Source organism: Carassius gibelio, chromosome B24 (genome assembly GCF_023724105.1).
Source record: "Carassius gibelio isolate Cgi1373 ecotype wild population from Czech Republic chromosome B24, carGib1.2-hapl.c, whole genome shotgun sequence".
NCBI lineage: Eukaryota > Metazoa > Chordata > Actinopteri > Cypriniformes > Cyprinidae > Carassius > Carassius gibelio.
Window position 1 is genome coordinate 21,469,396 of NC_068419.1, and position 24,712 is coordinate 21,494,107.

The following is a 24,712-nucleotide window of genomic DNA, read 5'->3' on the forward strand; positions in this document are numbered from 1 at the left end:
GTGAGCCAAAAGGCGTTGCTGAATAAAGCACATAACGACATCTGTCTAAATCAATATTTCATCAACACATGGACACCAGAGATTGTCCATCAGTGAAATATCTCAACCTTTATTTTATCCTGCATTGCTTCAGTGCATATTTAGCTCCATGTGCAATGCCAACAACTGTATCGTTCTATAATGTCAAACCTTTGGAATTGTGACTTTTGCTATATTGATATGTTCCTGAATCAACAAGCTGAGCCCTAACAAAAATCCGTAACATCAGTGAATGCAGCATTGATGTAAATGCTGTGGACTGACTTTATTCTTATTCTTACACACATCGTGCAAAAATTACCAGATTTAACAGCATTACATGGCATGAGTCCATAGAGCGCAACTCAAAATGATCCCAGAACATTTCTTTAATGCTTAAATTAGTGCCATTAAAAAGACATTCTCCATCTAATGGCAACGTTACATTGCACTACAAGTCTAAGGATATTAGTCACCAAAGTGCCATTAATTTGAACACACCTAAAGTAATAAAGTACATAATAAAAATTACTGTGATCTTTAACGCTTACCGGAAAGTACAGGAGGAGCGCTCCAAACAAGATGGCCTCTAACAGGATGAGTCCTGATGCTCTGATACTCTGAAACACATCAAAAACAACATCACATTGGAAAACCTCTCTCTTTAGACTATTCTCTTACTAGAAATGGGTCATTGGAAAGCCATTCGTTTGTGACTACTGTATAATTTATCCCTTTGTGCACAAATGCGTTTTCCTTGGACTATTCTAATGTGTTCATCTTTGTTCTCTTCAGACTGATGCCTTGCCCTTGAACAAACCTGCTCTGTTTAACATTCACTCAACATTTACTCGATTTAATTGTAATCAACATTGTGTGCAATCCCCGTTATCTATATATATAAAAAAAAAAACATTGATAATACTTTATTTTAATAGTCCACTTTAGACATTCTACTAACTTTGTGTAACTTAGTAACAGATCCATCATTTCAAAGCATGAAATTAACATGAATGAACATTTATTTCAACCATGGAGAGACGTCAATACACAATATTTTTCAAGTTTAGGTCGACCGATGTTAATCTACTTTCCTGTCCTGATGGATTCGGCGTTGTGATTGGTCAGATCGCCTGCCAATCAAGGTTTTTGTGAACGGTCAACTGCAGTTCTTAGTGAAGATGGCACTAAAATGTCGCAATGACAAAAACTACAGTGAATACTGCACTAAATTAATGTTACAAATAAGTTACGATATTGATGTTTCATCCCTGGTGTAAATAAAATGGGACACACGTTTAATTGATAAATGCTATCTCAGGGTAGGAAAACTTAAATACTAATCAATGAAAATATGAAAAAAGTGGTCACATTACCAACAGGTTTTATTTGTATTAATTACCGTATTTTCAGTACTATAAGTCACACTTTTTTTCATAGTTTGGCTGGTCCTGTGACTTATAGTCAGGTGCGACTTATTTATCAAAATTAATTTGACATGAACCGAGAGAAATGAACCAAGAAGAAAACATTACCGTCTCCAGCCGCCAGAGGGCGCTCTATGCTGCTCAGTGCTCCTGTAGTCTACACTGAAAGCATAGTGCGCCCTCTCGCGGCTGGAGACGGTAATGTTTTCTCTTGGTTCTTGGCTCTAAATAAATGCGACTTATAGTCCAGCGCGACTTATATATGTTTTTTTCCTCATCATGACGTATTTTTGGACTGATGCTACTTATACTCGGGTGCAACTTATTGTGCGAAAAATACAGTATTAGATTTTTTGCTCTCGCTCTCTCTCTAGGTGTGTCACTGTGGCATATATATGTCATCTGGCTCAGGTATGTCTCCTTTAAAGCAGAAAAAAATTAGAATTCCATTAAGAGGCAACAGGTGAGCTGTCAAATGCTTTCTGAAATCAAATGGCCAATAGAAAGCACTTGACAGCGTGAGCTGAAACAGAACAGAATTTCTAATCCTAACTCTGTCGCTTTCATTTAGACTTCTCCAGCATTTATGGATCGCTTTCAGGCAGCGCCCAGACGAAGCATGCTACCAGAGTAAATTAAAATGCTGGCACTATCAAAACTGAGTGCCCAGCCTAAACGGCGCCTCACTGCAGGGATTAATGAACCTTCCTCGCAGTCAGTGTGAATCCAGTCTACTATTACTCAGGCCAAAGTCTGCATGTCTGCTCAAGCTGAGACAGAGTAGCATGTGCGGCATACGCTTCTGAAATAGTCTCTATATAATGTCCTAATTATAGTAAGTAGCTGTCCAGATTTTTAATCTGTACAGACTCCTCCTGAGAAAGAAAAAAAAAATCTTAATGAACCTATAATTAACAGAGAGACAATAATGAGTTTGGACATGTTATTAACTGACATCATCGAAGAGAAGGTCAGTGTTAAACTTCAAGTTGAAATGAATCATGCTGGCATATGCCATAAGTGACAGAAACCACGAAACCTGCTCAAACGAACGAAAAAAGAAATGCTTTTGTTAGTGATTAGAATTGATTTGGAACTAAACCTGTTTTTGTTAATTACTATCGTATAGGTGAAACATTCTTTTCAAACGCAGTCACGATTTTAGCACCATTCACCATTTATGCTTGTGGTGGCACTCAATGGACCTTTCGCTTTGAATGTCTCGTAAAGCATGCAAGAAGCAAAGAAAAATTATTTTGCTGAAATGTAGCCACAAGCATGCATTTCCAATAAACCTGGTTTGCACAATATAGATTACACTTGCAACTATAGTGTATCTCAAAACCATCTGCTTTCTAATGTAACAGGGAATAAAATGTCAACTAACGTGTATAATACTGTACACTCGGCATACGAGTGACTAATTGTAATGTAACTCAGCATGGAAACACCCCGGTGTCAATAAGAACAGGATGTGCTTCACGGAAACAATTGCCATCTTAATTAGCTCCCTCCGGCAGCACACGCTCACCTTGTTCCTGCGGAAATGGTAGAGCAGCACCATAATGATGAAATCCACCAGCATGCACAAGCCCTGGAAGGAGAGCACCGCCATACGCAGGGCGCCGTCACCCCGGGCCACACAGGGCGTGTCGTCCTTGCAGAAAGCGCAGCCTTCTTGGCAGGGCAGACAGTGACTGGAACTTTCTGGAACATCCCTGTGATGTGGCAAACTCTCCTTGCGCTTCCCAGTTTCTTTCCCTGGAAAACAAATCAAATAATATTACACAATGTTCATGTAATGCATCACTCTTCATTACATTTCAGTTGCTGTTTCTTAACACTTGCATACATTTGCATACATTATAATCACACCAACAAAAAAAGCGCAAACAGTCGTGAAATTAGCAGCACAGACGTGACATTTAGAGCGGTCCAGCCCACCCTCCCCTCCAGTCATTGGTGGTCTCATCAGTAGGCAGCTCACACCGTTTCATGTGCTAGCCAGGGTGGATGGGTGTGTACACACCATCTGGGCCGTCACTTTGATGCACCAGTTGTTTCAGCCTCAGTTACAAATTGCACATATTTTTATGATGACAATTTCATGCTATTCAATAGTTTTACTTCATAAATCCATTTTACTTTATAAATCCAGCAGTGATGTGAGTTTAATGGCAGTCTGTGATTACCCACACTGCAAGATAATATAGAAAAAGTAGATTTTAATGGTATAGGGCCCTATCTTGCACCCAGCGCAATTGACTTTGTACACCGACGCATGTGTCATTCCTATTTTGCACCCGCGCAAAGCGCGCTTTTCCCTCCACAGAAGCACGTCGCTAAACTAGTGAATGAACTTGCGCTCCCTGGGCGGTTCAGCGCAAAAAAGGAGGCGTGTTCCGGCGCAAACAATCCCTGGTGTTTTTTTGCTGTTCCATTAAACAATTGCGCCACTGACCAGAAAAAAACTAGTTTAAAGTCAGTGGCGCGTTGCGCGTTGTTCATTATGCTATTTTAAGGGCGCATGCTTGATAATGTATAGCGTGCACAACGGGCATACACTTTGCTCATGTAATCTACACAGATGCAACAGTTATTTTTGCAAATCATAAATTGTTACACTAAAAAATATTAACACGTGAGATCATTGTGGTGCATAGCTGTCAACCCTCCCGTTTTTTCTGGGTTTCTCACATATTTTAGGTCTTTTCCCGGTGTCTTCCCGTTTTAGTATTTTCCCGTAAAATATCCCGTAATTTTACACTATGTGTTAACTCAGAACACGCATCTATCTGTAAAAACAAAAAAAATCCCTTATTTTTGGGATGGATTCCGGGAAATGTCCCTTATTTTCAATGTTCAATGTTGACAGCTATGTTGTGGTGTGCCACGAAGATGTGAAAAAATAGGCATAAATCTAGCTTACAAATTATTCAGGCTAATTGTAGTAATTAAGGATCAGACCTGTTGGCCAAATAGTGGCAAGACATATGTGTATATAAGGACATCTGACAAATTTTGGCTATTTCCTCCCACGCCTGTTTAACCAACGCTATTTTGGGTGGGTTTCTCCCATCCCCATACAACACAACTTCTCTGTCTTACACTGCTCTTACCAGAACATCAGTCTCCTCGGCTGTGAACCGCTCCTGGCGTGCGCCTGGTAAATACGTCATAATAATAGCAATCCATAATGGAACTTGCGCACTTGCTTTTAAAGGGAATGTTGGATGAAGTTCTGATTGGTTTATTTCACGTTACGCCCAAACAACACCTATGAATAATGAAGCTACTTCAGACCAACCCATTTTAGATTTGCGCCGGGCGCCAGAGCCATTTATCCCGCCGGGAAAATATCAACAGCGCCGAGACCCGCCCACAAACTTACTTGCGCTTCGCGCTTTGACACTTGCGTTTCAGATCGTTAAAATAGGGCCCATAGTGTGTAATGTTTTCTAGGCAACGATATGTTGCAAGGTCATGAGTTTGAATCCCTATGCATGAACAGAAAAAGTCTGACTGAAAAAGTTGCTTTAGACGAAGAGGTCTGCCAGATATAAATGTACAAAAATATATTTTCTACTATCTTGAACCAGAAAACAATTACTTGTGAATTTTGACAGTCACTTACGGGCACATTTGCTGCCAGCGCAACATACAGTAGTTTTTACTATTTTTTGTTAGGATAGGGCAATCTTTGGCCAAAATACAACTATTTGAAAATCTGGAATCTATAAACATTTCACATTTGCAGTCTAGTAGTTGGGAAGTTTCTCCCAAGGTTATGAAACCCTTTTAATCCACTTATCCTGTGCTCATATTCATGTTTTAGATGGTCACAGAATCACTGAAAATTGTGTAAAGTTGTTTCAGCATTTGAGGGGGAAAATGTCAAATAAAAAAACAAAAATGATGTGCAGTGCTAGAGCAGTTATGTAAACAGGTTGCATGCTGTGTTTGTTCATTCAAAGGCACTGACAGTCCAAATATGCAAAAACTGCAATTTATACCAAGGATTAATGGTTAACTGTTAAAGTGTGAAACGGGACACAACATAACCCAGAATTCTGTTTACCTGTGATCACCCAGGGTTAACTATTTCAAGTGCAAAAGCCTTTGTGTGTGTGTGTGTGTGTGTGTGTGTGTGTGTGTGTGTGTGTTTTTCACGAAAGGAACAATCATACAGGTTTAGAACATGAGGGACCACCTTTTCATTTTAGGTGACATGTTCCTTTAAGGTTATTTTACATGACATATGGAATAAAAATGTAACTGATGATATGAATATACATATTATATATATATATATATATATATATATATATATATATATATATATATATATTAGGGCTGTCAAAAATAGCGCGTTAACGACGTTAATTAGTTGTTTGTTGTTAATTACGTCAAATTTTTCAACGCATTTCACGCATGCGCAGTGTGACAAATTATTCAGGTCAGGAAAGTCTCGTCGATCAATGAATTCTCAAGATAGTAAAAAACAGCGGCGAGCGCCGCGACGAAAACACAGAAGAAGCTTAAGGTTTTACCCCAGTTACTCTCAAATAAACATTCATGCCAAGCTCGATAAGCAGAGACGACTTTGTTGGTTGATACGCTGGAGCTTCTTCCTGTTATAGCGTCCTGTGTTTCACACTGCGCATGCGCAGAACGCATACATGCAATGCAGCGAAAATTACAGCTGTTTGGAAAAGCATATGCATTTTTACTTGGTTTTACTGGCACTTGAAGCCTTCAGAACGTGAAAATATCGATCCTAAAGTATTGTGGCAGAGCAAATGAACACCTCCCAAAAACAAGAGTGAAATGTGGCTATATTTAACCACTGGTTCACCTAAAACTCTTACACTATCTGTAGTTAAATGGCATGGTTTGATATAGTGCTCAGATAAATTTGATCTAAGTAAATGTAAATAAACTTTTGAAATTCAGAAAAAAAGAACCACATATTGATGAATTAAAACATGAAAATTATGTATATGTGTCCTGTTATTTATCTTTTGGTATGCATTTCAGAAAAAAAAAAAATGGTTAGTATTCAGGTGTAATTGCAAATAGTGATTAATCCTGATTAATCCACTGAAAATTCTGATTAATTTGATTAAAAATTGTAATCATTTGACAGCCCTAATATATATATACAAATGATTGCATTCTTATCATAAACCGGGATAATAAAGGCCTGTAAGACGTCAACATTATTTATCCAGAAAACTGAAGGCATAATGGCTCAGTAGAGCAGATAAAAGAGAAACGCACAGAAGACGGCCAACTTCTCCCAGGAACACACTTATCAGAGATCACTGGAGGAGATCCAGAGATGAGCTATCACAGATGGAGGACCTGTGGTGATGTCCACATATCTGTCTGCCTCTCTACCTCTCTGCACAGTATGGAAGGAATATAGCTTTACAATCTGTTCCTAAAGTTTCTGACTTTCACCACAACTACAAACTCATAGCAAAACTGTTCAGTGATCCAGAATGCGGACTGATTTTATGGTGCCTTTCTATTGGTCATATACAGAGTTTGTCCTTTTGCAGGAGCTTGACATCTGTCAATTTAAGGAATACAGCTTCAGTTGTGGAAAAGAGTATACCAATTATTTTGATGATTAAAAATTCAGTTAACAGTACTGTGAAATATATAATGCTGCAATTTAAAAGAGCTGTCTTCTATGTGAATATATAGTAAAATGTAATTTATTCCTGTGATCAGAGCTGAATTATTCCTCAAGTCTTCAGTGTCACATGATCCTTCAGAAATCATTCTAATAGGCTGATTTGCTGCTCAAGGTATATTTGTAGCAATAGCCAAAAATACATTTATGAGTCAAAATTATTAATATTTATTTTATGCCAAAAATCATTCATGTTCTTTAAATGAGAACAATTATGCCAAAAATAAAAACAATTATTAATAATTGATCACAAATAATAACTGATAATAATTAAGCATCAAATTAAGCAGCATTCAAATGTTTTCTGAAGGGACACTGAAAATTGAGATTTACAACATTCCAGAGTAAGACTGAGAATGATTTTTATAGATTTTTAAACGTTTTCTTAGACATGTGAAATCACAGAAGAATGCCTACATAGAGATATAGACATTAACTCTTATCTCATGTCTGTTAAAAACTGCTTAGTTTTGTTCATTGTGTCGAATAACGTATATGGCATTAAAATCTGAGAAATTTGAAAAGAACAGTAGCAGTTTGCATTCCTGTAAAGTACTCTCTGTTGTTTAACTTTTTTTAAATATTAAATATTAAATATTTAAATATTTTAAATATTTCTGAATTGTCTCGTCATGTTTAGCTGCTTACATCTTACCTCAGCTCGCATTCAAGTCTCACACAACTCAGTGTCTGTGAACAGTAAATCCCACCTTCTACACTTTGATTGGCTATTTCAAACATTTTGACATTGACGAGTGATTTTGAGCTGCACTGAGCCGGAGCACACTAAATAAATTAGATTTTTTTTAATTAAGTCAGCAGTACGGGCCATTCGATTGCCGGAAATTACAAGTTTTCTTCAAAAACAATACACATACACTAATCATAACATTTAAACATACAACTTACTTTTAAAGCCATTGACTGCAACTCTGCTTGGATGATAAAAGCCACTTTTGCAGTGACATTTATACTTGTCCAGCACAAATCCATGACCTGGGATTGGCAAACACTGTGGAAAAAAGAGAGAGGATGGAAATATCAAAACTGTACCATCAGGAGGCAAGAAAATACACATGGGAAAAAGAGATTCAAGAAGTAAAGAGAAAATAATAATAATTACAAGAAAAATTTTAATCATTTGTGAAATTTACTAGCAATTTATAAGTAAAAATAGTTTCAAATGTAAATCCTACATCATTCATTGATTCACTTTCAGTATATGTATATTTATTTGGTGATGAAAAAAAAGTGTTAAAGACGCTTTCAGTATATTCTTCAGAAATAAATAAAGTAATCAACAGTTGGAAATGTCATTTTTTAAAAGTTGCAAATGAGGTTTCAAAACAAATATAGCACCTACTAGCAATATGAGATATTATACTAAATATACTGTAGTACATGCTACAAAGTTCCACACCAAATCTAGTGCATACTAGCAATATGCAATATTTCTGTCACTAGTAATATAATACTTGCTATATTCACACTAGAAAATGCTTTTTTTATGGTTAAAAAAGTTTCAAACAAAATATGGTAAAAAACAAAATATTGCTATCGGTAATAAAAAAGTACCTACAAGCGATATTCATATTACAGCATACATTTTCAACAAAGTAAGTTTCAAACCAAATATAGTACCTACTGGTGGCATGCAATTTCAGATAGCTACAGAGTTATTTTTCAATTAATATGCTTCTGTAGCTGCCTCTTCAAACAGTACACAGCAAGGCAGCTCATTGGTTTTGGAACAGAGTGAAAATTTCAGAGCTATACAGCTTGTACTTTATTGCTTAATTATAGGATCTACACAGCTTCTTCTCTGTCAATAAAGACAAAGGACTAACTTTCTACTAATAGCAAAGAGTCACTGGGGAGCCTGGCTGCCGAATCTAGAGCTGCAAGCTGTTCAGCAGGTTTAATATAAGCACGGTGTGAGTTTGACTGAACTGATTTAAAAAGTCCTCTGATATATAATATTCCAACAAGGAGAGTTTTGGCACAGATCTCCTCGCGTGTGCCAAGACATAATTAATATCTGAATTAAAGACAGACTCATTTGCTGAATTCAAAAGAAAATTAATTCAGTATCTAGAGGTTTCCTTCATGAAACAATAGGTCAAAAGCTGTAGTGTGTAATCATAATCCTCAGTATTTCAGGGCTGAGTGTTTTGGACTGCAGTCCAGGGCCCAAAGCAGACATGTTGACCCCAGCTCAATACCGATCCACTCCAGCACACACTTAACAAGCTATGAAGGGCCAAAGCCTTCATATTTGAGCAGAACAGCAGCGACATCAGCCTTAATGAAGCACAGAATGGTAGAACACTTACACAAATCCATCTTTAGAGAGAAAAGGGCTCTATTTCTGTTTTCCATGCTTCTATAGGATCAGTATTTTAAGACAGCCACAGGAGAATGGCCAAATAGCATTATGGGCTCACAGCTAAATTATAAATATATAAATTATAATATATATATATATAAGTGATTTTCAGCAGCATGTTTTGAAATGGATATTTTGGCAATAACGGTAAAATATTGTTGGTACACTGTAGCATAAAAGAGTGTTTTAATGACCTAAGTACACTCAGTATGCAGTAAACAGAAGGAGGTTATCAGGAGTGAGAAGTTTTTGTTGATGATGCACAGTGAGAGTTATTTGGCTTAAAATATCATTTTATTTCTGGCTTTGTTTGCACCTCCAATCAGCATTGCGTGTTCATAGAAAAATATAAGTCACTTAATTCTTTACGAAAATACACAAATGTTCAAAATTTTTGGGTAGGTAAGGTGAGTGCATCTCTCTCTCTCTCTCTCTCTCTCTCTCTCTCTCTCTATATATATATATATATATATATATATATATATATATACATATATATATACAGTTGCATCTTTAAAATTTTAATATTGTGAAAAAGCTAATTTTGCTCGTAACTTATTTGGAAAAGTAAAACTTTCATATATGCTCAATTCATTACATGTATACTAAAACATTTCAAAAGTTCTTTTTTTTTTATTCTGATTATTACAGCTCGTGAAAGTCAAGAAATCCAGTATCTCAAAATATTTGAATATTGAATTTGTGAGAAAGATTTCTACAAATGGAGCAGAGAGGAATATCGGTAGATGAAAGCCACACTTTTTGACCAATGACGTAGATGGGAGGCTTCGACTGGTGGCGATCGGACTGGGCCTTGGTGCGCAAACCAACGTGGAGGAGAGTCTCTCTGGCTGTTCTCCAGATGTGTCTGCACCTCTGCATGAATTCGTGAGCAGAGGGAACTGCGACTTCGGATTACAGACTGGGAATAATTGGTGGCCCTAAACTACATTCAAATGGAGACAGGCCCGTGGATCACACCGGTAATGATTTATGAGCATACTCAACCCAAGAGATATGCTTACTCCAAGAGAACGGATTCTATGATGCCAAACATCGCAACCCTCAATCCAATTCTTGGTTGGCCCTCTCTGTCTGACAATTATTCTGGGGGTGGAAACCAGAGGTAAGACTGACACTCGCTCCCAGCAACCAACAAAATTCCCTCCAAAATTTGGATATAAACTGGGGACCTCTGTCAGAGACCACGTCCGTCGGGAGGCCATGAATACAGGGAGACCTATAACGAAATCTAGAGCAATGTGTGACCAGGGTCTCGAAGGAACTGACAACAGTTGAAGGAGCCTAGCCGGAGGTCGAGTAGAAGTCTTAAAACTGGCGCAGTCCGAGCAGGCCAATACAAAACGACGAGTGTCGCAAGACATAGATTGCCACCAGAACCATTGCTTAATGAGAAAAATAGTAAGATTTACTCCTGGAGGACAAATTACCTCTGATCAATGACCCCACTGAATATTGTTGGACCACAAACTCTCTTGCACGAATAACCTACCCGGTGGGCACCCGGGCAGAGGCACTACCCCATGTAAGGCTGTGCGGACTTTCGATTTGATCTCCCAAGTTAGCATTGAAACCACACATCTCTGTGGAACAATGGACTTCGGAGAAACCGGACATTCTGATTGGTCAAAAATACGGGACAATGCGTAAGGTTTGATATTCTTGGAACCTGGATGGCAGGAAATGGAATAATCAAATCGACCGAAAAAAGTGCCCACTGAGCCAGCCTAGAGTTAAGTCGTTTAGCAGATCTGATGTATTCAAGATTCTTGTGGTCGGTCCAAACAATGAAAGGTACCCTCAAGCCCTCCAACCAATGACGCCACTCCTCCAAGGCTAACATGACTGCCAACAATTGTCTATTACCAATGTCATAATTGCCTTCGGCAGGTGACAAACAGTGAGAAACATAAGCACACGGATGTACCTTGCCGTCCACGGAGGTGCGTTGGGAGAGAACCGTACCTATCCCCACCTCTGACGCATCGATCTCCACCACAAACTGATCAGAGAAATCAGGGACGACAAGTATGGGGCTGAAACAAAGCAGTGCTTGAGTTTGGTAAATGCAGTCTCAGCTGCACTAGACCACCTGAAGGTCATTATGGTGGAGGTCAAGGCAGTCAGAGGCGAGGCTAGTTGGCTGTAATTGCAAAAAAAACGCCTGTAAAAATTACAGAAACCCAGAAACCTCTGCAGGGCTTTTTTAGCTGGAGCTGCCTAATCCACCACTGCCTGAACCTTGTCGGGATCCATGTGCACCCTCTCAGACGACATGAACAGACAAACCTGCGAACCGTTACATTCTCATCTTTCTCCTGATATTTCATAGATTCCATATGCTTCTGAAGTTGATTCTGTTTCAGAAGTGACTTGGTAGCCTTTTTCCTGAAGACGTATGAGTGTGGTGACTCTTGATGCACTGACTCCAGCTTTAGTCCACTTCTTGTGAAGCTCTCCCAAGTGTTTGAATCCATTTTGCTTGACAGTATTTTTTTATTTTTTTTTTGCTTGACAGTATTCTCAAGGGAGGGAGGTCATCTCTGTTGCTTGTGCACCTTTTCCTACCCAGTTTCTTCCTTCCAGTCAACTTTGCATTTAATATGCTTTGATACAGCACTCTGTGAACAGCCATCCCTAGTAATGACCTTCTGTGACTTTTGTCCCTCTTTGTGGACCTTTGCCAATAATTCATTGATAAATATAAAGTAAAAAAAAATCTTTAAATTGAACTTTTGTAATAATGTAACAGTCTTTACTGTCACTTTTGATACATTTAATTTTAAATAACTTGAAAAAATAAAATAATCTTACTGACCCTAAACAAAATTACATAAAAAATGATATTTTCTTTAAACCAAATATAATACATTATAAAATTTATTTATAATGCCTTAAATATATATATTTTTAGTTGTTACACTTTTTCATAAATACAAGTATGATAGTATTACATGAATATTAAGAACATAGTTATATGACACTTAAGTAAAATACTTTATAATCCATCATAGCATGAAGAGGTGTCAAATTACTATATAAATGTGCTTACAATAACCAATGAGAATAGTGAATATGCAATTTTGGTTTTATAAGGTATTTTAAATAAATAACCTTATAATGCATTGAATATACAATTTTTAATCAACTCCATCCAACCAAATATTCAAAATTGTGAGATTCAAACAAAAGCTTAACAACTGTTCACTGGTTTGCCATTAATTGGGTTACTGTGGTTATGACTGTCTTAAATATTTTCAATTTACATATACTGTATTCTCCACTTAGCCATCAAATTGTGAGCTAGCGAGATCAAGCATATCTTGACTTCCAGCAAAGAGACAGCAACCCTCCCAGTATGTTTCATTGTGTACTCCAGGAATTGACCCCTTGAGCTTCAGTCAATTCCTGCAATAAAAGCTTCAGGAACATCACAACTGATAACCGCTTTTGCCCGAAATGAGAGAAACAGACACTGGCCCACGCTGAGAGGAAGGGACATGTACTTCTGATAGAATGCGAGCTGACTGTGGGTATTGAGCAGGTGAGAGCTTCAGCTGGGAACACTCTATCCTAATTAAATCCAGACAGACACATCGCAGACACTGACACTGGCAGATCTAAGCTGCTGGGAAGACTCAGGATGAATTCAGTAGCTCTACACACCTTCACACTGTTCACTTTTAATCAGAGTGAGAAAGTTAGAAACATTTGAAAGAACATTTGATTGACTAAGACTAGGGATAGGTTTAGATAAAGGAGCTCCATTTCCACTAGGGCTGCCTTGACCAAAGATTTTCCTAGTGAACTGTTAATCATTCATTCATTTGACTAGTCATATGTTTATGACATTTAATATGTTATAATATTTACTGCTTCGTGCATTCAGAGGGCTGTGGGACATAAGCATCTTAATGTCTTCTCCTGATGTTCCAAAGCAACTGAAACTTGTTGCAAAAGTGCCGAAGACTAATTTTAAGACATTAACTATTTCCACGCCATTGATGGAATTTTTTATACAAAAGAAGATGCTATTTTAAATCTTTGGAAAGGCGCTGAACGTCTGGATCAAATTATGGTAAAGACAAAGCAGAAAAAAGCAATTGCATACGTAAGCAGATGAATGTGTAAAATAATGTGATCATCAAACAGCATATAAATCAAAACTGCCAAATGTTATTGAATGAAATGTCGACAAAGTGGTATAAGAGTGTGGAACCTTTGGGAGATAACTGATGGAAGTGTTCTGATCATTGTTCTGAATCTGACCTGAAAATAGTCTTTGCCAAAAATGGAATTTTTCCAATTAAAATGGCAGAAGCTTTGTTCTTTTCTTTGACATATTACATGTTCAGATTTTCATATAACAAAATATTCTTGGGGCCATGAAAGTTTTGTGAAAATAATGAAAAATGCTGGAGGTGACAGACAACTTTTTTTTTTCAAAAAGAAGAAAGAAAGAAAGAAAACAAAAAAACAAAGAAAGAATTATTGAAATATTTAATATTTCACTGCCAGATAAATTGAAATTAAATTACTAGTGTGTGTGTGTGTGCGTGCAAACGTGCATTACAAAAGTATAATAAGCAGAAACTTAGAAAATAGGAAAATAGGTTTGACGAGATTGCATAATACAATGCAAACCCAAAATATATCTTAAATTTATGGACTCGTGTACCTCTCTAATTCAGCAGAAATGTTTCTATATTTGCGATATAACATCTATTTGCATATCTTATATTTCTTTTGTAAACAAAGCTTTGTCCTAAAATTGTGCTGAAATATTCACGTAAAACAGAATTTGCATATAAGGGTAGTGGCTATTTGCACTATTTGCAACTGTAAATAGCAAATAAATGCAAAAGTGCAAACAGCAATAGATTCTATTAACACTATTAGCAGGATTTTCTGATATTTGTACTAGCTATTGTAAATGTGGCAATTATCTCCAACTCAGTATTGTAGTACATTATAAAAAAGTATGCAATAATAACGTATCGAGTGTAAATTATAAGTTGCCCCCTCACTCAGACTATCCCGCCCTCTCACTCAAGATGAGTGTGAAAATAGATTTTAACGTATAAAATATAATGGTTTATAAAAATAAAAAATAGCTGCCAAATGCATACGCTTTCTAGCATTAATATGATGCCACTATAGTAACTATTTAGGACTGTCCGTTTCACAGTCACATTTTTAATTGTTACATCTGACACAATCTTCCCACACAAGCGGTTCAACTAAGAATGCAGCACTACTGATAAAGCTAAAGGTATGATGAAATAATTTTGTAATGTTTGATAGAGGGCTAGATGATCATAATTAGTTGTTTAGTTTCGCTGTATAGTTATTGTTTGTTGTTGTTCATGTTGTTCAGTGAATGTATGATGTCAGGGAAGCAGTCACAATAAGCTTGTTTCACTGTAAAGAAGACACAGTTAAGCATTTCCGGTGGTTGTGATATTTGTCGTAAAACCACTGCCTAAAACATATTTATTTCCTGGATGTCAGATTTTCCATTTTGTTGGCTATGCTATTTTGTTTTATTCAAAACTCTGACATCTGTATTTGCTTAGTAGGATCATTCACTCAGAACCCATGTTTTAAGTCCACTGCTGTACTTTTCCATTGTATTTCAATGTAAATGCGCTACTCGATGTCTTCGAATGCTGCTCTCTCATCTCAGCTCTTCATATTCTTGCACATAATACACCATTCTAAAACATGGCGCACAAGTTCAAATAGGCTAAATTCAGCCTCTAAAACCACGTCGCATGCACTTTGTGCTACGTCATCACCCGCTTTCGTCACCTTGGCCGCCTCTTCATCAGTGCTGTGCTCGCGCTGGCTCTGGCAGTCACTGATGTTCATTTGTGTCATCTAAAATGGGCAAACTTTGGCAAAACTAATAGAGTACACAAAATATCTTTACAACAGTGACCCACAGCTTGCAGAGGTTAAATCGATCTAACTTTCCAGCCATAAATCACAGTGATCATCAGACATCCAATAGTTTCTTGCATGCTCTCCCTGTTCCTCTCATCCTCTTTTAGTCTTTTTGTGAATGTCAAAGGCACAGTTGTGGCAGCTGTCAGTCAGTTTGTGTGTCTGTGTGACAGGCTAATTGGCCCAGTGACACTGCTCACACTCAGAGCTAGAGGTTTTTAATGGCGGCGTCACACTGTCATGCCAGGAGGTCCATCCGCGTACACATGCCTGTGTCCCAGCAAACACCTCGACCAATAATAGGACTCCAACTGCACTGATGACTGACACTCTTTTATCTTCCATACCTGTATATGATCCTTACTCCAGAAGCATATTAAAAGTTTATTGAGCAATGTTGGTTGACCAAGTTATACCAATGCAAACTTCCACTATTGGTCTGGACTTGTTGATTTATAGTGCTGGACTTATAGTGCTTAGACCAGACATAGCCAGAACCAGTGCGATCCAGTCCAAATTAACGAAATAAAAGAATGGTCTCACATATCTAACGTGACTAAAATTACTCTTACACATATGTTTTTGTCCAAAGTGACTTAAGGTGCTACCACATTTACTGTTAATTGCAGAAATTTTCATTGTTGAAATAGAGTCATTATGAATCTGCACAATCTGGACTTCCACTTAAGCTTTAAACTGGTCTCTCAAATTTGTTGTATTAAAGCTGCGGTAGGTAACTTTTGACGCTCTAACGGTTAATAAACAGAACTGCTTGCGTCTTGCGGAAGAACATCGTAGCCGGATCTACTTCTCTCTGTTTATGTCTATGAAGAATCACAAAGGTACTGGGTTACTCCGCCGCGGTACCCCCGAAGCAATCTAAAATAGTCCGAATATAAACACTTATTATAGGTGCACCCTAGTGATTCAGGACAAGCTAAAAACACGGTTTGGAAAATGGTGTACTCGCTTATTATATAAATTTTTCTACATTTTGAACACAAACAAAGTTACGGACCACAGCTCTGATTGGTTGTTTTTTACCAGGAGCGGATTAATTTCTGCAAATGGAAATATGACCACTGGGAGGAGTCAGAGGAGCTTGATTTTTTCACAGATTATCTGTCTCATATTCTACTGTCAGGACATAATGACAGGTTTAACAAATATGTAAAAAAGATATTTTTACAAAAGTTACCTACTGCAGCTTTAACCAACAGAAAGCTGCTAGTTGTGCATGTTATAGTGTTTGAGCTTGCTTAACATGGCTAACATTTCCTGAACAAAGAACAAGCATGACTAATGTTTGATACAATGATGTGACTAAGGAATTATTAACTGGTTATTAGCAATGGAACATAACATTTACATTTACAGACCCGAACAAAACCCTAACATCAAACTATGTAAAAAGAAAAAAGAAAGCAAAAAACGGACTTACAGTGTATTTACACTTGCAATTCTGGTAAATTTGGATAATTTTCACAGAGGTTTAATGGCCCTCAGAATATTTTGATGTATGAATATCTGAATATGCCACATGCAAAACATGCAATATGCCAAAATAAAAAAAACAGACATTCAAAATAAGAAAGTGCATTATAGCACCTCCTACTGTACACCTGTGAAATATTCCTGGAAAATTCCATCAACGGTGGAGAAACGCTTCAGGACATCACATCATGTTTTTGGCTAATTTAGATGCATTCATCTATCAGTCAAACTGCACCGAAGTTCGTTTGGAAATGGACCAAGATTCCCTTAAATAGCTGCTTCTTTGGTCACATCCTGTTTGGGTTCATTTAGATGTCTTTGTTCTATGTTGCATTCATATATCAGTCGAATCCACAACAAAGTTCGTTTGGAAGTGGACCAAGATTCCCTTAAAAGGCTGCTTCTTTGGTGTGCACCAAGGTATCAACCCTTATGTTAAATGAACCATACTAACAGAGCAATCGCACCAGATTTTCATTAATTATCCCTTCATTTAATATCCCCATAGCAGGTTGCTTTAATTAGCTTTGCATTGTTTATTTGACAACTTTTATGCTCTCTCACAGGCAGAAATTGGAGAATATGCCATCATAAGCAAACAGCTCTACCTCAAATTGGCCAGGGAGTAGAGAAACAATAACGCTGTGGTGTGGATCTATTTTTGTGACGATCTAAACCAGCAGGAGGGCCTTTGAAAGTGCTTCTAAACATAGAACAGCAGCGCACAGCACGCAGCCCATCACTCCTGCTTCTGCGAGCCGACAGATTCAGGAACAGAGTAAGGCAGACACGTGCAGCGGGACAGAAGGGATGGCCAGCATGCGGGGTCAAACGCTGGCTGTACTGAGAGACGTTGTGTCCTGAGATCTGGCCTCAGATCAGCTCTGGAGCTAATGCGAGTCCTCGGGTGGGCTCTACAGCAGCTGAGGGTGAGAATCAAAACAACCAAATCCATCTGCTCCATATGTTGATGTCTAGCAGTTTCCAGGATGATATTATAAACAAAAGGTGCATCGCAACAGGAAACAGAGCTCTGGGTGTCTTCCTACAGCTTCCCCAGTCTGCGCAGCATGTTTCTGTCTGCTCATCAAGTCTCTGTGGAGTCGAGGAGTCGATTTTCAGTTTTTTCTCCTATTTCAGCTTAATAGGTATAAGTAAGCCATCTACAGGTTGATTCCCCTGAAAAGTGTAAACACTCTCTCTGTGGTGCGTTCAAAATATCTTGATCAACCCAATCTCTCAAACTTGCAACACTTTATTTTAAGAACCAGTTCTTAGTATTAACTAGTTGCTTTTTAGCATGCATGCCGGCTACATATTAGTATTTATAAAGAACATATTAATGCCATATTCAATTTTAGATCCCTTAATCCTACCTATACTTAACAATTACTTTACTAACTACTATTAAGCAGCAAATTAGTAGTTTATTGAGGCATATTGTAGACATAGTTCATATAGTGGGACTTGGTCCCCAAACTAAAGTGTGACCATCAAACTGAATCGACCAATAGTATGAGTTTGGGGTGGGTCTATAAACAGTATTAGGCGGAAAGTTTTCTGGAAACCTATTTGAAACAGTCATTATTTATTATTGCAACACAGATATTACACACTTCACCTGAGGTTTTCCTGTGGAAAAAATAAGTACACTATCCCCTTTAGAACTTATTGTGGAAATTATATACTTTAAAAGAATATAGGCTACTAAAGTGCAAACTGTGTGCAATAATTTCAAGAGCTTAACTTCAAGTTAATTGCAAATTAATGAAAAAGTGTTATCGTTTAAATTTGCAACTGCAGAGCACTTTTTTTACTTTTTTTTTTTTTTTTTTTAAAGGAACAGTGCAGTGCAGCAGTTCGTTGTGTTTGTTTCGGTTCATTTGTGATTTAAAATATGTTTATTTCAATCCAGTTCCTGCCTCCTTCCTCCCTTATAAAGGTTTTACGGTCATATCTACTGAAACGTGTAATGCTTTTACATTTATTAGTAGTTACACATTTGTAATGATGAATCATTGATATCTCTCCTTGTCATCTCACTGGCTCACCACTGGATGGACTACGGATATGAGAAAGGTAAAGTAGACATTGATGTGTTGCTGCGGTGGAGGTCACATGCAAATATCTACCACAGCATGACAACCAAACTGTGGACGAAATGTGGAAAAACAAGTCATTTCAGACAACTGGTTTAACTAATGCTCTTTTTTTATTTATACTACAATGACCTTTTATATGCAAAAAAACTATTATAACTTTAATTAATGTTATGACCCCTTTAAACAAATAGTCAAAATAATTGTCTGTGATGATCATGAATATTAATGTATCTGTTTAACTGCACTGACACTATCGGATGAGAACAAAAGAACATTCCTTGAAGACCAACTCTTGTGTTTTGGATTAATGAATTCTGCCTTGGTGTCACCTGATGATGTGCTTAAAAAAGAAAGTGTATTTCTAGCCACACGTATTTAAATCTTCAAGTCATTTCCCAGTTAAATCATAGTCAGATTCATTCTCTATGCACCCAATTAAAGCAAGCAGTGCTACACCAAAGGCCATACAGACACGACTGGAGGCTACACTTTAACAAAGACACATCCTCTGCCTGTCTGACAAACATCATTAGGCAGGAATAGCTCGTCTTCTTTAATTGCAGCATCAGGCCACAGCTGGGATGACCCTGTATTTGGGTTGTGAGCATTTCACTGACAAACACTATTAATTGTTTGGGATTATTATCAGGTCAGAGCATAAATGTCACATAGATTTCATTAATACTAAAATGAGGCATAATATACGGAGTGTGTTGTACAGCAAGCAAGATAAGCAAGCAAGATAATAAATAAATAAACCATTAAAACATATATAGTCATTAATGAAGCTTAATAAACTTGATTCAAGTGTGATCGATAAATGTCTATATTAAACTGTTACAACATTAACCACATACACTGATTTCAGGTTTTAGGATACATTTTTTATTGTAACATCAGGATTTCCCTGAAGAAATGCACAACATAATTAAAGACTGCAAACAGAACTGTAACGCGATGTGACATTTCCCCTACTTAAAGGAATTGAAAGTTCATCCAAAAATACAAATTTGCTAAAAATGCACTCAACCTCAGACTATCCGAGATGTAGATTAATTGATCTATTCACTGAACAGATTTTGGAGAAATTAAGCATTGCATCACTTGCTCACTAGTGGATCCTCTGCAGTGAATGGGTGCCGAGTGCAAACAGCTAATAAAAACATCATATTAACCCACAAGTAATCCACACCACTCCAGTCCATAAATTAACATCTAGTAAACTGAAAAGCTGTAGGTTTATAATAAACAAATCCATCATCGAGTTATGCTTTAAAGTTTAAACCATCCCATCTGGCTGAAACATAAGTCCTCTAACACTTGTTTTCTCCAGTGAAAAAGTCATCTAATCTGAATTTAAAGAGAAATATGCACAGATCAAGCACTGTTTACAAATGAAAATGGTCCAAAACAGTTCTAAACAAATACAGTATGTGGGTGGATTTTATGTTAGAGGACAACAGGGAATTTCACTGGAGGAAGCATTATTATGGATTATGGGCTCATATTTTGGCCAGAAGCAACGGTTTGAAGATAAAATGCCTAAATGATAGATTAGTTTATTAAATACATACAGCTTTTCACTTCACAAAACATTCACTGATGGTTTAAAGTTACTTGTGGATTATTGTGTTGTTTTGATAAGCTGTCTGGACTCTCATTCTGATGGCACCCATTCACTGCAGAGGATCCATTGGAGAGAAAGTTAATTTTTTTAGAAAATCATTATTTTTGGTTAAACTATTTGTTTAGGCATAATTTATCAGGATATACCATAAATACAACAAGGCATCATCATGTATTGAGTGTGATTACAATGTCCAAGGACCAAGGCTAGGGTTTGCTGGATATGTGTCATGATTACACCTGGCCACATGAGAACCCTGGATGGCGTATGCTGTGATGTTTGCAGCGGTGGAAGCCACCCATGGGGATGGAGGAGATAAGGCTATTTTTACAGCCAGACCTGCAGCTGACACTCACAATAACACATTTCACATGAAAGCTAATATGAGAGATCCTCTTTCACAGGCATACAAAAATGTAACTGATTCTACACACTAAGGTTTAGAAAAGACTTGTCTTGTCACTATATATGTAAAACTATATAAGACCCATATATATAAGACTTGTCTTATATATATATGTACAGTATATATATATATATATATATATATATATATATATATATATATATATATATATATATATATATATATATATATTACATTAAACTTAACATTAACATTTTCAAACTAATTTCCAAAAATGGTTGTTTGATTTAAATTTATTTAAACACTTGGTACTTTAGTTGAAGGGTGATAAAAAAAATACATAAAAATAAATAAAATAATAAATTATATATATATATATATATATATATATATATATATATATATATATATATATATATATATATATATATATATATATATATATTATTATTATTTTTTTTTTATGTATTTTTTTTTATCACCCTTCAACTAAAGTACCAAGTGTTTAAATAAATTTAAATCAAACAACCATTTTTGGAAATTAGTTTGAAAATGTTAATGTTAAGTTTAATGTAATATATATATATATATATATATATATATATATATATATATATATATATATATATATATATATATACTGTACATATATATAAGACAAGTCTTATATATATGGGTCTTATATAGTTTTACATATATAGTGACAAGACAAGTCTTTTCTAAACCTTATGGGAAAATACCTGAAATATTCTTGATATTGCCTAAATGTGCTTAAAATTAGTGCAAATATATAGCAAATATTGTAAATAGTGTTTATCTACCACATTCTGTCATGAACATCCACTTCCTAAATAAGAAACAAAAAACAGGTTGATTACACATAGAAAATCTGATGAAATATAGATAAAGCTGAAACATACAGGATTCGGTGATTTGATGATTTAAGTGTACATTCTACCTCTGTCTTGTTGTATTTCTGAAGCTCATGTTTGTATTTATTCAGCTTTCTAACACTGCTACAGCAGAGCTCTTCTTCTACACGTGATGTGACCTCATGCTGGGAGATGACATCATTTCTCATCCTCGTGTCGCTAGAGGATTCTTTCGACATCTCTCCTCTCCTGAACTCGCTCCCTTGATTCCTGTATTAACACTCGACTGAACTCACCGGGCTGGCTGTGCAATAAAACTTAGTTTACTCGGCAGCCTTGGATCCGATTCCAGATACAAGGATCAGTATCAAGAATGGATCTGAAATTGCTATCCTTTGGCATTATTCTTTTTCGAACCTACAGTATACTACATGAATCAATAAATGTTGCATATAAGCATGTCCATTTCTCGATCGTTTCTCGATCAAAAATCGTATCAATAGTATTATGTTATTAAACACTTTCCCTTGTTAAAAAAGAAATGCACTAAACTAAACACTATGGACCCAATGAATTTTCATATGTTATCAATACTATTTACTATTGGGTTTTGTACAGAGCCCCGCACATGACACGCAGGAAAAAATATAAGGCTAAATCGTGTGCACGATTTACTAATTCATTCCCTCAATGTACTAAAACGCACACACGAATTACTATAGCGTTCACTCGATTTATAAATTGTGCGCACAATTTACTAATTCGTTCCCTCGATTTTGAGTAAATGCAATAGTAAATCGAGGGAACGCAATCGTACTCATGTGCACGTTTTAGTAAATTGAGGAAACGAATTAGTAAATCGTGCGCAAAATTTTTTTTTTTTTCTTGCATGTCATGTGTGGGGCTCCGTAGTTTTGATTCAGTGTAACATAATAAAATAATGTATAGAGGAAATGCTTTCAAAATTACACACAGAATCGTAATTGTTTCAAAGTTTAAGAAACTTACATACTGTGAAATGTATGTGTGTTAGTGTTATAGAATTGATATGGCAAAACTATGAGAAAATGAAATATATTACAGATAAAAAAAATATGACATTTCTTAAATTATAAAATGTAATACACATGACACTGATAAAAATAAATAAAAATAAAAATGATAGGAATTACAAATGGTCAACTTCCCTCCCTCTGAGGCCAGGAAACACAGTGCTCTCATCCGGGTGGTCAGTCAGATAGCAGGTATCAGATTGAAACAGCATTAGTCAATTACACGCTGTTCTGTTGACACCTATTTTAATACGGCCAGGGCAGCGGCTGCCGGTGCTGTCGAGCAGATGAAGTCTCTCTCTCCTCTATGAAGATGAATGGCCACAACACTCGCCGAGGACACCGTCGTTCACCATTACAGCCAGACAGCTGTGCAGCCAGTGAAATGAGGAAGAGAGGGGGAAATGAAGCTGGCTAAGTGGGGCTCAGTCAAACGGACTGAAATCCAGAGCAAACAAACATGTTTATCCTCGGCTATTTTCTAGCGGCTCATTACATCAGCGTCACTAGCAGATCTGAGGATGGGACGGGAACATCAGAGCGAGCTGACGGAGCCGGAGGTCACGGTAATAGCGCACAGCAGACGAAACAACTGCTTAAAGGTGAAGTGTGTCATTTGTGCACCACTAGGGGCACCAGCCACTTGTAGGCGGTTGTCAGGGCATTTCTGCACAGATGCACTTTTTTTTTTTTTTTTTTCACATTGCTGCAGTTGCTATGTCATTGATGGTTCCTGAGTATTTTGAGGCATTAGAATCAGATACTTAATGGTAAATACTGAAATGTATTTAAAACACAAACAGTGAAGTAATTATTACTTATATTGTTATAATTAAATACATTACCACAATAATTTGTTTCTTTTTTCTTTTTCTTTTTTTCAAAAGACATTTATAATGATACAAATCTTCAAATAAATCATTTTATTCAAAGAATAAAAAAATAAAAACATATCAGGATTTCCACAAAAATATTAAGCAGCACAACATTGACAATACAAATTTTGTTATTTAATAAATTTTTTACAAATGTAATTGTGACTTTTCATCTCAAATTCTGACTTTTTTCCTCAATCACTTTTTTATCATCATTTTGAGCTATAACCTCATAACTGTGAGTTGTAATGTCAAAATTGAAAGATTTTTTTTTTTTTATATGTCGCCGTTGTGACTTTTTTTCCCTCAGAATTGTGAATTCTGACTTTATAACATATAATTGCGAGTTATTAAGAAGGATAACTCTGAAAACATATCAGCTTTTCCCCCTCAGAATTGGATTGCGATTTTATATTTCACAATTCTGAGAAAAAAAAAAATCAGAATTGCAAGATATAAACTCAGAATTGTGAAGAAAAAAATCAAATTTTCTAACGTTCAAAAAAAAAAAGTCAGAATTGTGTGTAAACATGCAATTGCAAATATAAAAATATTTTGAGATATAAAGTCACAATTACCTAATTTATTTTTTATTCAGTGGTGGAAATGTGCTTCCATAGAATTGTGAAGAAAAAAATCAAATTTTCTAACGTTCAAAAAAAAAAAGTCAGAATTGTGTGTAAACATGCAATTGCAAATATAAAAATATTTTGAGATATAAAGTCACAATTACCTAATTTATTTTTTATTCAGTGGTGGAAATGTGCTTCCATAGATTTTACTGTATTTTACTGTCTTGTTGTCATAATGAAAAACACATTTAT

At 36.4% G+C, this 24,712-nt stretch overlaps 1 protein-coding gene across 2 annotated transcripts in view; it reads right to left on the bottom strand.

Moving 5' to 3' along the window:
* Positions 1 to 24,712, bottom strand: part of gpr158a (G protein-coupled receptor 158a) — a 93,045-nt gene that overhangs the window by 40,093 nt on the left and 28,240 nt on the right. For both annotated transcript variants that reach the window (XM_052595355.1, XM_052595356.1), the window contains exons 3-5: positions 8,056 to 8,158; positions 2,977 to 3,206; positions 570 to 638 (exon numbers count right to left, since the gene is read on the bottom strand). In XM_052595355.1, coding sequence (XP_052451315.1) covers positions 570 to 638; positions 2,977 to 3,206; positions 8,056 to 8,158 — 402 coding nt within the window. The remainder of the gene's footprint in view (positions 1 to 569; positions 639 to 2,976; positions 3,207 to 8,055; positions 8,159 to 24,712) is intronic.